Here is a 14,755-nt window from a genome sequence, read left to right as displayed (position 1 = left end):
AACGCGGGTTAATGACATCCTAGTCGAAATGGAGAGGAAGAAATGGGCTTGGGCAGGGCATGTAATGCGAAGGCAAGATAACCGCTGTCCCTTAAGGGTAACGGAGTGGATTCCAAGAGAAGGCAAGCGTAGCAGGGGGCGAGAGAACGTTAGGTGGGCGGATGAGATTAAGTTTGCGGGCATACGGTGACCGCATCTGGTACAGGACAGGGTAAATTGGAGAGACATGGGAGAAGCCTTTGCCCTGCAGTGGGTGTAGTCAGGCTGATGATGATGATGCCATTCAGCAGTGGCTGAGAACTATACGCGGACTGGTTGGTAAGTATGGTAAAAATAAAAGAGATGGCACCACAAATGACTTTTCTTCTAGGTGGCGGGCAGGAAGCGGTCTTCATATAACATCAAACCTGGTTTCTGCTGGCACCGACCGTTAGTAAGCTTCTGACAGCCATTTAAAGGGAGCTCTGCAGCGATTCCCATCAAAATGAAAAAAAGAATTTTGCATGGTGATCAAGCATTTGTTTTGAACATAGAAAGTCTGCTGAAATTAAAGCTGAGTTGAATGACGTTCACCGAGACTCTGCACGATTGGTGAAGACCATTTAATACTGGAATAATGAACTTAAACGTGGCCAAACTTCAACTCAGGATGAACCACTTCCTTTACATCCAGTGGAAGTCACTACACCAGAAATGGATAAAAAATTCATGGTATAGTTGTGAAAGGACACCTAGATAAAGTGCATGGGATAGCTGCGATTATAGGCATCTTGTAAGACAGACCACACAATATCCATGAAAAATGATGTGGGTACGTGGGTACATCATTACACACTCTGGCAGAGTCTAAATAGCAGTGAAAGCAGAAAAACAGGGCCTGGTGAAAGTGCTCCAGAAAAAATAAAGACTGTTTTGAGGGCAGGAAAGGAGATGGCCACTCTTTTTGGATTCACAAGAAATAATTTTTATGGACTACTTAAAAAAGGCGATACAGTATGAGGACTGTATTATGCAACATTTCTCAATCGATTGAAAGAAGAAGCGCGCACTAAACGGACAAGAGTAGCACAAAAAAAAATTATCTTTTACCACACTGCTCTGCCCAATACGTCAAGTCTGGATTTGGCCCCATGAGACCTCTTCCTGACCCCAAACTTGAATAATTAACTGGGTGAGAAAATATTTTCATCAGACGAAGGGGTAATCAGCACTGTGAATGACCACTTTCAGGGCCTTGAGACATGCTTTCTTTTTTTTCGAGGGGATAAAAAGAATCGGAGCATCGTTGGGTGAAGTGTGTGGAACTGAAGTGGGACTGTATTGAAAAACAAAACAATTTTCCCAAACCAGAGTATCTTTAGTTCTTTTTTTTACCATACTTATCGAACGACCCTCTTACCACTACTGACGGCAATAAAGAAAGAAAACGGTATCATGGGGTTCAGGACAATATTAAACAGCTGACTCAACATAATCTTTAGACATACTGCCAGAGACAAAATAGGAAGCTGCACACCAACAGGACTCACCTTTGGAGTCTGAGCCGCCACTTTCACGGCCTGCAGCACTCAGGGCCCTGGGGGCTTCGAGGGCTTGGACGCCCGCTGTGGACGCAGCATCATCTGCATGGACAGTAATTGACTGCAAACAATAGCTCTTCTGTGAAGCAGATTAGTGCTGGTTAGTCTAAGCAAGGTCACTGAAAATTAACGAATTTCAAAGAACTTCTTCCTTTCGCACATTTCTTTTCACTAGTCCTACAAACCACAGAAGTAGGATGGGTCACGACAAGTGAGAAAATGAGAAAAAAGCTGGAAAAACCACTTCACTTGTATATTATACCACACATGTTAAGTAATTTTCCTTTTTGTTAAGCAGCATTACAATTTTTTTTCCAACAATACTATCTGGACTGAAAGTTATTCAAGCTAAGCTGCAAACCATTTAGGATGGTACTCTCATGGAAATGAGGAGGAACCGGGAAGGAAATGATCTCCGAACCATACCTCGAGTTCTTAATGGAGCAGGTCGGTCTTCTGTTCCCCTAAGCTGTGGGTAGACTCCATTCACAGGCTGAGCTGTGTTCTGCCAAATGCGACGGGATATGCATATACATTACAAAACTGGTTTTCAAGCACAGTCAGGCTGCTACTTACCTTAGCAATCTGTAGCAGCACAATGGTGTGCTTGACCGTTTCCAACAGCGCCTGCAGCAAGAAACAGTGACTTAGTTTTCCTGAGCATAGGCTGACTGGAGAATTGGCAGCTGAGAAAGCCCAAGGCCACACTGTTATACATCTGAAAAGTAAGTGCTCCCACCCCATGACAACAGTGCTCCACACTTGCATTTCGTGACAGTGGTACAAAATCGCAATGCTGAATTAGTTTCGGCACGGAATCAGTTCTCGTTATACTCACAGAAGTATTAGCAACATAGCGCGAGAAAAATAGGACAAAATTAAAGCAAGAAACTACTTTAAAAAAAAAAACGCCACAGAGAGGCGCATTCTTAAATTCGAAGTTAATTTTGTTAGGGACAGAGTACCTCAGAAGAAAATAGCCACGTAATTAGCGACTTGGCCAGCAAAACGCAGAGAACCTACACCTTCGATTACCCAAACCGCAGATATGAACGTACGCGGCGTGAAGCCGGAATTTACTGTCGGCTAGCGGCGTTACCTAACACGTGAGTGAAGAAAAGTACCGACGGAAACAGGCACCGGCAAGTGTACGTACGCGATACGCGAGAGAGGTTCTGGCTGCGAACGGAAATGCATGCGGGCTGCGCACTCACGTTGGCATTGCTGCCGATTCCAGACAGTTGTTGCCTCTCGCGCGGGTCGGCGACCTTCTCAATGCTGTACTCCAGGTCCTGTCGGGGCAGAAACAAACAGAAAGCCACGATCACGGCCTACGGAAACAGTCTCCAGGGGTCCGACCGCAGCGGTCCGGCTCCAGCTGGCAGCAAATCGGCGGCCGTGCGGGGAAGCCGCCGTGCCACGAACGCGAAATCGTGGACAGGCGCTCGGCGACCGCTTGTGGCACAGCAGCGGCCTTGACCGCCGATTCAGGCGCGGGAACCCGGCGATGCCACGAGAATCACAGGCGGGCGGCACATCAGCGCGTGTGAAGCACACATCCCCGCTAGCTGAGGACCGGCCCCATCGGCCCACCATCCTTCATTTCCGCGCAGGAACAAATGCGTCCCCCCATTGGTTCACTCCGTCACGTGGCTGTGTCTTACAAAGCGGAGCAGACGCCCCAGCATTTCCGCGGGCTCGCTCCGCGTTCGCGCGCAGCCAAATATCGCTGCACGCGCTGCGCAACTAACGGTCTATCCGCCACTCCATCGACAGAAACTTTACATTCCGAATTTTGTGCACGCTAGGACCGGTCTCCAACCAGCACGCTCCCCTCATAGGTTTCCTCACCTCTGCCAATAATGGATCATTTCCTGCGTATGAACAATCTGGAACCGACCTCGCGTCAGCGCCGCAAGGATGGGAAGTAGCGCTGGCGTCGATCCGAAACCAAAACTACACCCAAAGTATAGAGGCTAGAAGTTTTGACTAGTGTCGTGAGCAGGCGCCCTCGCCAGCCGCCGCGCCGACACCCAAAGTATAGAGGCTAGAAGTTTTGACTAGTGTCGTGAGCAGGCGCCCTCGCCAGCCGCCGCGCCGAAGCCTGTTTCGATGCTAGCGTAGGTGGCGCTGTTCGCGGCAGGCGAGTTAGGCGAGCAGAGAAGCCGATGCCGCCGCCGCAGCTCCTCGTGTCGCTCGTCGAGTGAAAGCGCGTCTTTCTGGTGCGCTTCCGCTTCGCTAATCTGTGTCTGCATTGTGACCACGATATTGTTTATTGTGTTAATCGAAGCGCATTTCCATCTTTCCAGCATTAGCCCAGGAAATCAAGTGCGAGGTTCAACATCCCGTGGACAAAACAAGGAACCTTCATTTCATTTCTGATTTTCCTAACATCGTAAAATATATAAGGAATGCATTTACTTCTATGGGAGTCCAGATCCTAGGTGGTAATGCATACGTCGGCGTTATCAAAGCGTGGAACTTGACAAAGACGCGCTTACATTGAAAGTCATGCCACTTTTACTTTATCCCATTTGCAGCCGAATGCATTTGACAAAATGCGTGTCTACCTTGCCTTCCAGCTGTTAAGTGATGAGGTTATGAAAGGACTTTTTTTTTTTTACAAGGATAAGCTAGACAAAATTTTTCGTACAACTGAGCCAACAAAACGATTTCTGAAGCTCATGGAACGCTTGATATTTGTCATGACATCAAGGGTGCTCTCCAAAGGGCTTCGCCCAGAGGCAGCAAGTGCGAGAATTCTAGAATTTCTAACCTTCTTGAACGAATGGGAACGGTATGCCGCTCAGCACGGCGGTGGACTTCTGAGTGCAGGGACTGCCTTCGGACTTAGTGACGCTGAAAAGCACACTGTCACTTGTGAATTATGTGACGTCATCACTAAAATACAATTATTTCCTGACAGCCAATTTGAGCCAAGACAAACTGGAGAATTTATTTGGAATTGTAAGACAATCATTCGGCTGCAATGACCACCCCTCTCCAGAGCAGTTTTTGCTTATAGTAATAACCTTGCCTTCTACAATAATTGGCAAAGCCGCCAAAGAACGGAAATTCACCAGCTGAGGTTGTAATTTCTCTTCTGCAGCCCTGTGATGCAAGAAAAGAAAAGGCGGCACAGATAGCAAGCCTAATTGATGACCTGTTGGACGAGGGAAACCTGGCACATGCTTCAGCAGTGATGCAAGAGCAGGACAGCATGTTTGACCATAAAGGCTGCGTAGAAAAGAAAAGCAACAGCCGACTCATTTTCTATGCCATGGCTACGTTGTCAGGAAATCACTGAAAAGATTCCCATGCCCCGCATGTGCATCTGCCTTGGCTATTTAATTTGCCCCTACAGGCTGATAAAAATGAGATCTAGAATGCCTCACTGACGAGGCAGGCTGACCATGGAGGTTTGGTGTACGCTCCAAAGCTCATTGAAGTGCTAGTAACTAAACTAGAAAATGCATTCACTGCCTTTTTCAGCAGAAACGAGCTGCATGCTGGGAGCATGATGTCGTTTTTACATTTTCTACAAGGGCATGAACTCCAAGAAGTCCGCGGCAACGAGCACTCCCGCGCTCTTACAAGGGATGTGATTAAGTGTTATGTTTGACGAGGTTGCATTTTTTTACTAAGGCAATGAGCAAAGATAAGGCGTCCAATCGCGAGAAGCAAAATTAAAACTGCTCAAACTGAGGCGATGCCGATGGAACTGCATCAGTGAAATGTTCCTGTAAATAAACATTGCGTTAATATGTTCTGTTCCCTTATTTATGTGATTACATTAATGTATTCGGGGCTGTAATGACCATCCGTGAATGGTGCGTTCCACACGTGAGGCCGTAATTTCGCTCATTCGTTATATACAAGACGCGCTCAATTTCTTGGATGACGAGCCTTTCTTGTTTCTACGCATGTCGTGTTGTGCTCGTTCATTTCCCTTCGTCAGTGTCTTGTTGCGCACCTTTTCCTTGTTCCTTTTCCCGCGAAAATGTGTTAACCAAAGCATAAACAAGCAAAAATATAAGCGCTCGCGGCTTCAACAGTCTATGCCCACCTGAAGCAGTAGCTTCGAATGTGGTTTGCTGAGATTATCGCTGCTGACCGACGCCGCATGCACCGCAGAACATATGGATACTCGTATTATATTTTGTGCTTTGGCCAGACGAATATCGCAGCCGTTATAGCGAGATGCTCGCAGCGAAATGCGTTTCCCGGCATTGCTGCCGAGCGCGCGCACAACACACCTGCTAGCTGCAGTGCCATCTGTGAGCCGTCATTGCAAATTATTTCCTCTCCGCTGGCGCGTTCACGACACTAGTCAAACCTTCTAGCCTCTATACCCAAAGTGCATCGATGCGTTTGCTCTGGTCGATGACACAACCATTCTTTACATTTTTTTTTTACCAATGCTCACACAACACCCACAATGGCGCTCAAATGCTGCTCAAAGTTCTTGGTCAAAATTTAACTAGGGCACGACGCAATGCCCACTATATTTCTGCGCCATTTTGCACTGGGCATTTTTTTTTATAGCAAAATGGTCAAAATGTTTCAGGTCCAGTGACCTCTGCACTTCGATTTTAATTTATTCCTTTGAATCACCAAAAATGAACTCAGAACGAAGAAAAAAATGGTTCGCTCCACACAGTAAACGCTCAAATGAGCAGCACTCTTCTCTGAACACGAACGAGAAAGTGAGCGGCAGCTGCATGGTCAGGTCGTAAATATTTTGGAACGCAGTTTACGGGTGTTCTTTGGTGCATAAAACTGCGTGCGCATCATCCGGCATACAGTCTCGTACCAGATGCTGCATTCCATTTTTTTTTGCATTTTGCTGCCAGGGACTTGAGTAATCCAACCAAATGAGCACGTTAAAGCTTCACATGGTGCACATAATTTAATTGACGCTTTAGATCAGGCATTACAAGACAGACGATGCAACACCCCATAAAGCGAGTGAAAACTGGGTAGTGAGCTTCAATGCCAGAACGCCATAACCAAGCATACAACTGCAATCCAGCATTGGATAACATGGTAGACATAGCTATATTCCCAATCCAACAGATTTGTATGAATCCAGAACATCCAGCAAAAATGAGCGAAAGCCTTCACCATAGTGAAGCTTACCTTGCCAGCCTGCATTTACAGCATAATCAAACTAATCATCCCAAAAACAAAGCTTTGAGCCACAAATGCCAGAGAAAAAAGCACTGCTCTGCACTCGAAGACAAAATCACGCTCCCTTCGGCACTCGTGGGTGGCTTCTGACAGTTATCTTTCTATGGCAGTCTTAACAGCAGGTATATTGCATTGTGGAAAGAAGAAAGAGAGTGATAACATAGATAAGGCATCTCCTGTGTGCACAAATGTGCCAACATCCCTTTGTCAGTGTGCCTGTACCTACTACATCACCCAAACAGCCAACAGCCAACAAGCAACAAAAACACCAACAGTTACTCTCACTCCTTTCTTCTTCCACAAGTATGCTTCTCATTAGGTCGACATGCGTAGAAAGTTGAGTACTGCACAAATGCTCATCCCAGCAAAGGGAGAACCATCTATGACAACTTGTACTGGTTGGTTCTTTGACTTGACATCCTTTACCGGGCAAGCGAACACACAGACACAGCGTTGTGTCCATGTGTGTGTTCTACACGTCTGATTGTGGTGCAAACAGCAAGACAACAAAAGGAAGGGGTAATTTTGAAGTGGGTGCACAATAGCATCGTATTACAATCATAAACTGAACCTGGTACTGTCACGACTACAAGCAAAGCAGTGAAACTGCTGTGAAAAAAAAAAAAAAAAAGCCTTAGGCAGAGAAAAGTACACCTGCCACGATTACATCAGCGGCGCACAGCTATGAAATTAAGCATAGCAACTGTGGCTCAGAAGACTTTTACCACAGCTAATAAATTCAACTGCACGATGCCCAATCTTTGCAGCACTTGTTATAACATAACATGGCGCCAAGGAAGTGCAGGGTGAGTGATACCTAATGTGGCTACAGAGATTGAAATCAAATTCTGTGGCTGGATTCGCCTCATTTAGAGAACCTTACAACGCCATCTCAGATGTAATAAACAGGCGCACTGCCACAGTGACAAGTCAGCTTAAAGGGCCCTGAAATGATCTGATGGCCATATGCTAATGCAACATATCTGTAGAGGTGGTCATAGTGGATATCTAAGTGCAGTTTAAGATCTCTGCATGGGCCCCATAATTTACAAATAATTAAAGAAAAACTACTGCTCATAACTGATTGTGCCAACACCTCACTGCAAATCCTTAGACGGCCCTCTCCCACTGCACTAGAGTGGGGAATCTAGGACAGCCTTCCCAGTCACCGTGCCCAAGTGCCATGGGCAAAAAAGGGCGTGGCTAGATGCAGTCTGGACCCGTTTCCCATTTTTTTTTTCTGTGTGTGTGGTGCAGCGTGTATGAGCTGAGGAGAAAAGAGGAGGAGGATCATTTCTGACTGTCGATATTTCCAGCGTCAGTGAAGCTAGCTTTAAAGTTTAACCGATCGCTAGTATGCTTTTCGCAACTGCAGTAAGTATCATAGCTGTTCTTTTAACATCTAAATCCCCAAAACTGAGCATTTTTCAGTCAAGTGATAAACATTCTGTTCAGAGAACTTTGTAAGGTGAAAATGCCTTGAAAGCTAAACATCCTATAGTAATGCAGGAAGAAATCTTGCAACTCAGACATACTTAGTGGCCATAATGGCTCTCTACATTACCTCGAAACTGCAAAAACAGTTTGATTTATCATAAAAGTTAGCTTCTGGCTGAAGCTCTATTAGCAGGATGAAAAAAAATTGGACGGAGACTGAAGACCTAAATTATATTCACATAACTTCATAAAATGAAGTAATTACTCATTGACAGCCACCTGAGCGCAGCCATACGGCTACAAAGGAAAGCTATACAGCTTTCTCAGAAACTTCGTAGTTAAAGAAAAATTCGTCCTGGTCCGGGGTGAATTTTTCTTTAAGTACGAAGTTTCCGAGAAGGCTGTATAGCTTTCCTTTGTAGCCGTATGGAATGCCAATGAATAATTACTCCCTTATTACAAATCTACTTCACCTTGGGAGATTGTCATAAACATTTGATTTTAACTATCACGTAACTTCATGTAGGGCTTCCAGCCAAAATTATCGGCTGAAAGCAGTCCCATTTAAAGGTGCAGTAAAGAAGAATCTTAACTCATCTTTTTACAGAGGTAACTCTATCTACACATTTCGGGCATTCTTAGAAACTTCGAATTATCGCCCTGTGTGGCCGATTGCCCTAATTAAATCAGATGAAACATCCCGGCTCCCGCCTTTTTTTAAAACTCAACGTGGTAGGTAGGAGGAGCCAACCAACGCGACAGCCAGCCCCGCGGCGGCTTGCCACTCTGCCATAGGCGGAGTGATATGTAAATCAAAAAGTCCACGTGTATTTTTATTTCCGTGGGCTTAATTTGCGGCTATATTGTCTGAAAATGTTTATTCACAAAAACCTAAAAACAAAAACAAAATAAAAGCGAAAGCGAAGTCGCCGCTGGAGTGGCTGGAAGGCACTTCACGCGTTGGTTGACTCCGCCTACCTAGTGCGCCGAGTTCAAAAAAAGGCGGGAGCCAGGGCGATTAATCTGTTTAAATTAGGGCAATCGGCCGGACAGGACAATAATTCGAAGTTTCTAAGAACCCCCTGAACGAGTAGATAGAGTTCCCGCGGTAAAAAGACGAGTTCAGGTTCCTCTTTAGTGCACCTTTGAGCAACCCCTGTGAACAGGCAAGCTGGTAATGATATTAATACAAGTAAATGTTTACCATCACTACTGAAGCTCGACCTGGTGGCTCACCATAGGGACAGATAAGGAGTATACACTTCCTTCTAGAAAGGAGTTCAAGGTCCCTAAACCAAGTAGAATGAATTGCATGCGTGCTTAAACAACTTTTTTCTTTTTTTAACACAAAAGCCAATCCAGTCAAGCCACTGTCAGCATAATTCATGACTTTAACTGCGGTGCTACTGCAGAAATCTGAGGGGCAAGTTTTAGTGGTACTGCAATAGAACCTCACTGTGCTGCTTACGTCATGCTGGTTATGGAAATGCACACCAAAGACAGCATGAAGAAAATGAAATATTCTGCTATTACATCATATTGGTTGCTCACATGAGTTTCTGCAGTGTTGACTCATGTTTATCCTTTTTTTGCACTTATGAAAATAAAAGCCCTGGAATATGGTCTGGTGGTCTCTCGGAGTCTTGAGCGGCTTATTTTACAACACATGAACATTATCAAAATTTTCTTCGGTGTTTGTTTCATAGAGGCTGAATTTTCATGTACCGACAGAGTGGTGGCGGTTATTTGATCATTAATGGCAAAAGGGCAGTTTGGCTTTGGAGTGCCACGGCTCGTGTGTTTGGCCTGTACAAAACATAATCAAAGACCTGTTTAGCAGAGCAACAAGCCAGGGTAAAGCCTGTACCCATTAAAAAACCACTGGTTACACTGCGACACTATGGACTGAGCCCTGAACAGTTTGCTGTCATTTAACTGGATATCTTTAACATCAAGCACAGCCAAAGTTCAGTTATGGCAACAGATATATTTTATCATCAGCCGCCCTCACTCTTCCTGGAATAGACTTAGCCTGAAAGTAGACCTTCATGTCTACTGTAGGAACGACGACACCTGTTAAGAACCATCAATCTAAGATGCCAGCAAAAAACCACGAAGTCATGCAATACATATTTGTCACCTACCCTGATCTGCTCGATGAGAAGCTGCAGGTAGGAGTCTGCTTCTGTCAGCTTGGTGTCAAAGTTGTGCTGCGTTGGGGCGACAATACCTGTTTGATCCCACAGGCGCTGGAAGGACAGAAGTACTGCATGAAAAGAAAGCTCCCGACTTCTGAAAACAGTTAATCTATGCTGGCTGAAGCTGAGAGTGCCATGCAATTATGCACTTGGCGCTTACCAACGCAGTACGCAAGGTGCTTAATTAAATTTACGATAATGTTTTGATCAGCCTGAGCAGAGATGGAAGGTTTCAATTACACCAGTCCTTTGGCGGGCACTTACAGTGTTTGGTTGGCGTTGTAACGTATGCCTCAGGATCGTATCCTCCAGCGCACGCACCCATCGCTCCCGCTCCTCTGCGTCGCGCGCTGCGACATATCCGGAACACGACGCTCTTTACGACGGGCGCTCGACAGCCCGGCTCGCTCCAGGCGCGACAGCTCGGGTTACTCGCGAGCGGAGAATTAATGACACGTGCCACATTTTTCGCGCGAAGTGCGCCGCTCACCTTGGAAGTGAAAGATCTTGCGGTCCACGCGAATTGTGAAAGTGCTGTCGTCCTCATCGTCAATTCCTATGACCGCTCCCTGCGTTATCCCCGCACATCAGTGGAGCCCGAAAAATGATACACTGCTCAAACAACGCTTTACCTGAAGTCGCACGCAGCCACGCCTGGCTCCCCGGGCCATGTTTTCCTTGGACTGCAACCGCGAGCAAGACGTCTTAGAGCGTTTAAAGGAAGGAACGGGCAAAAGCGGTGGTGCGTTGCTACGGCCCCCTGAAGCATGCAACTACGCCCAGAGTTGCGCAACACTCAATGCAGCCACGACGACAGTAAAAAGCGGTACGTACGGTGTAGTAGGACAACAGGCCTGCGTTGTCGTCCAGCACAAACCACCGATACTGCCAGCCTTTCATGACGTTTGTCCATTTGCTCAGCGGACCCTCGACACTCGAAGCAGCCATGTTCACCTGCCGACCATGGCACCCATGGTTGCGAGGCGGTTCGTCCGACATACCGCACAAGAGGCTCATCACGCCCACTATGCTCACTACGCAAAATGAACGGACTCTCTGATCACCCGCGAAAAGATAATAACATCTACACGAGCCTTATGCTCTACAATTGGATTGCCACTGTGATGTAACTGTTTCATTGTTATCTCACGTGTGACATGCCTTACAAGTATTCCAAGGCTACACCCACTTTAATGCAGTTTCGGTTTCGATTGTCTCTGATACAACCTACCCGGTTGAAAATTGAAAATTGGTTTTTGGGGAACGGAAATAGCGCAGTACCTGTCTCACAACTAGGCGGACACCAGAACTGCGCCGTAATGGAAGGCATAGAGGAGGGACTCAGAGAAGAAAGCAATAGGGGCCGTAGTGCAGGTCTCCGTGTAATTTCGTGGGAGGCCGTGCTGGTCTACTCGGGCCCTAAGATTCAAGTACGGGCAATCGAGCGGGCCAATGAGGTCGCCGCCAGATATGGGCTAGCGGCCATCTAGCATGTGTCTCCTACAACCTGCTCTCGACGCAATAAATGTTTCACAATAACTCAATCAATCGACCACCTTTTGTTAACGATTTGTGGCTGGAGAGGCGCGCATATCCCCCTCCCCACAAATCGTTAACAAAAGCGCAGGAAGTTACCTGGCGCCGACTGCAAACACGCTCCCTTCTGAATCCGGTAGTGCTTGCCCTCATGTACCCTGGCCAGTACGACCCAAACTGCCATAAATGTGGTGAAAGGTCCACACGCGACCACATTGTATGGAACTGCGCAGACGATCCGCCTCCGGCAGAGTTTATGTACAGCTCCCTTCTTTCGAGCGGTGGGAGGCCGTGCTGCATGGTCAGCTCGTACCCTAAGATTCAAGTATGGGCAATCGAGCTGGCCAATGAGGTCGCCGCCAGCCTTGGGCTAACGGCAATCTAGTATATGTCTCCTGCAACCTGCTCTCGACGCAATAAATGTTTTACTATCGACCACCTGGGGATTTTTAACGTGCACTGACATCGCACAGCATATCAGTGCACGTTAAATATCCCCAGGTGACCGAAATTATTCCGGAGGACACCGGTTGAGAGCTGTTTTAGGCCCACCGTAAACACGGTAAGTACGGCAACTGTTATCGTACGTACGGCAAATATGTGGCTGGCAAGCCTGTCAACGGCAGCAACGGGAACGCGTTACAGTAATTACCGTACGGCTGTCCGGCTACGCTAAAACTGTCTAATGTTGAATCTATTAGGAGACAATTAAGGGTGCTTACTACGACACATGCATGACGCAAGGCAACAGCCACCGAAACCAAGGAGTATATTTTTTTCCATTTGTAGCGTTGATTAATTCGAGATTAGCGGTGCAAATGCTTTATCGCTTAAAGATAATTGATAAGAAATCAGAAGAAAAAACAACTACGTTCGGGTCCGCCGGTGGAATCCAAACCCAAGCGATAAAGCATTTACACCACTAATCTCGAATTAATCAACGCTACAAATAAAAAAAGACATCATCGTGCTCTATGCCCCCTATGCTCCTTGGTTTCGATGGCTGTTGGCTTCCGCCATGTAATGTTGAATCTCTTCTGATATTAGTCCGCCTGATAAGAGATTTGTTGAACGAATGTACCGAACAAATATTACACAATTTAGCGTAGCCGGGTAGCCGTAATGGGAGCGCGTTGCCGTTCTTACCATTAATTGCCAGGCTTGTCTAGCCACGTTTACCGTATGGTAGCATTTACCGTAGCTACCGTGTTTATACCGTTCGGCGGTGCTAAAACTAGCTATTAAATCATACCACCACCATCCGCCGTTCAGCCTCGTCCGCCGCACCGACAAGACCCTACATGACGTACCCCACAGAGCCAAGCTGCCTGCACTCCCCTCTTACCTTGCCGTTCGATGAGTTCATTCATGGTCCGCCGGCTCAAGCCTCGTGAGACAGCGCTCATCAGATCATCCTCTCACCCACCGTGGCGACAAAATCTCCGTCTTCCTTTCTCCGGTCAAGATTCCTTCACGCCCATCGTCATGTCATGTTTCACATAGTCAACGCCCTGCTATAGTTCACGATTGGTACGATTTCTCGGTGGCCCCGTGTCATGTCATGGACTAAAAGAAGACGAAGCAGGCAGTGGCGCGGGCAGGAGCGGTCGCGCTAGGCCTGCAGCCATTAAATCATGCCGTCACGATCCGTCATGTTCAGTTTTCATCATGCCAATATTGTGAACATAAGCGCAGCCAAGTATACTCCCGGTTCCAATTTTCTCCCACACTCTGCCTGTTGCGTCGCAGTCGTCGTACATATAGCTTATTCGCTCATTTGTTTGTGCTGCGACAACGCTCATGCTGTACAGCATCACCGTAAGATCAGCGCGTTGCGGCATGAAACGTGATCAAATGTTTAGGGGAATTTCCCAATGTGATTTGAAAGGGAGTCACTGGCATATCCACCCAAGTCCAACCATACGGTTACAAACCCTACTGAAAAATGTATATAGGTTTGAACGGGTCAGCGAATAGGATTATGACACATTTGGTTTGGCTTTATAGGATGGACGTCCCAAAGCGGCTCAGTCTATGAGGGACGCCGTAGTGGAGGGCTCCGGATAATTTCGACCACCTGGGGTTCTTAACGGGCCCTAACAATGCACAGTACACGGAATTTTCACATTTTTCCTCCATCGAAGTGCTACCGTAGTGGGCGGGTTCGAACCCACGACTTGCATGCAATGTGTGATGTAAGTGCACGGTAATTAACCACGGTTAATGTTAGTTATACGGAGCCCACCACTAAGGAGTCATTGAAATGCTGAATCGCTTTGGAAGCTTTATCCTATAATGTTAAACGAAATGTGCCATAATCCTATTTGTCTCCTATCTAAACCTGTACACATTTTTCAATAGGGAAAGAAAGCTATACAGCTTCCACAGAAGCTCCCTCGCCCTACCACGCATGCTAGCCGCCCCGGTTAGCTCAGTTGGGAGAGCGGGGACCCGGTTTCGAACCCCGAACCAGGACAAATTTTTCTTTAGTTACGAAGTTTCTGCAGAAGCTGTATAGCTTTACTTTGTTGCCGTATGGCTATACGCTTGGTTGGGTGCCAATGAGGTGAACATCTCCCGAGCGCTGAAATTGAGCGTGCTCTCTGGTAGATGCCAGCACTGCAGCCTGGCAGTTCTGCGTGTGCACTGCAGTCGGTTTCACGCGTGTCTTAACTAGTTTAACGCGTCAGTCATTGTGCATTTGTTTTTTCGCCGTATTACGAAGTACCGAAACGTGCACAGTTTAGCAGACGATAGATGTATTATCCACATAGCGTGTAAAGGCTGCCAGTGGGCTAGCAAGCGACCCGTACG

At 46.8% G+C, this 14,755-nt stretch overlaps 1 protein-coding gene across 2 annotated transcripts in view; it reads right to left on the bottom strand.

Moving 5' to 3' along the window:
* The window catches only part of LOC144125647 (oxysterol-binding protein-related protein 9-like), a 50,625-nt gene extending 39,099 nt beyond the window's left edge, over window positions 1-11,526 (bottom strand). Inside the window, exons 1-9 of one of the 2 annotated variants that reach the window (XM_077659222.1) lie at window positions 11,240-11,526; window positions 11,038-11,088; window positions 10,896-10,974; window positions 10,670-10,755; window positions 10,352-10,456; window positions 2,795-2,872; window positions 2,157-2,207; window positions 2,007-2,085; window positions 1,530-1,622 (exon numbers count right to left, since the gene is read on the bottom strand). In XM_077659222.1, coding sequence (XP_077515348.1) covers window positions 1,530-1,622; window positions 2,007-2,085; window positions 2,157-2,207; window positions 2,795-2,872; window positions 10,352-10,456; window positions 10,670-10,755; window positions 10,896-10,974; window positions 11,038-11,088; window positions 11,240-11,422 — 805 coding nt within the window. In that variant the 5' untranslated portion in view covers window positions 11,423-11,526. The remainder of the gene's footprint in view (window positions 1-1,529; window positions 1,623-2,006; window positions 2,086-2,156; window positions 2,208-2,794; window positions 2,873-10,351; window positions 10,457-10,669; window positions 10,756-10,895; window positions 10,975-11,037; window positions 11,089-11,239) is intronic. The other variant, XM_077659223.1, reaches the window with a different exon arrangement.
* Between the last annotated feature and the right edge of the window lie 3,229 nt (window positions 11,527-14,755).

The sequence above is a fragment of the Amblyomma americanum genome, chromosome 3 (assembly GCF_052857255.1).
Source record: "Amblyomma americanum isolate KBUSLIRL-KWMA chromosome 3, ASM5285725v1, whole genome shotgun sequence".
Lineage (NCBI taxonomy): Eukaryota > Metazoa > Arthropoda > Arachnida > Ixodida > Ixodidae > Amblyomma > Amblyomma americanum.
The sequence above is the reverse complement of the archived record's forward strand: the minus strand, read 5'-3'. Positions and strand labels throughout refer to the sequence as shown.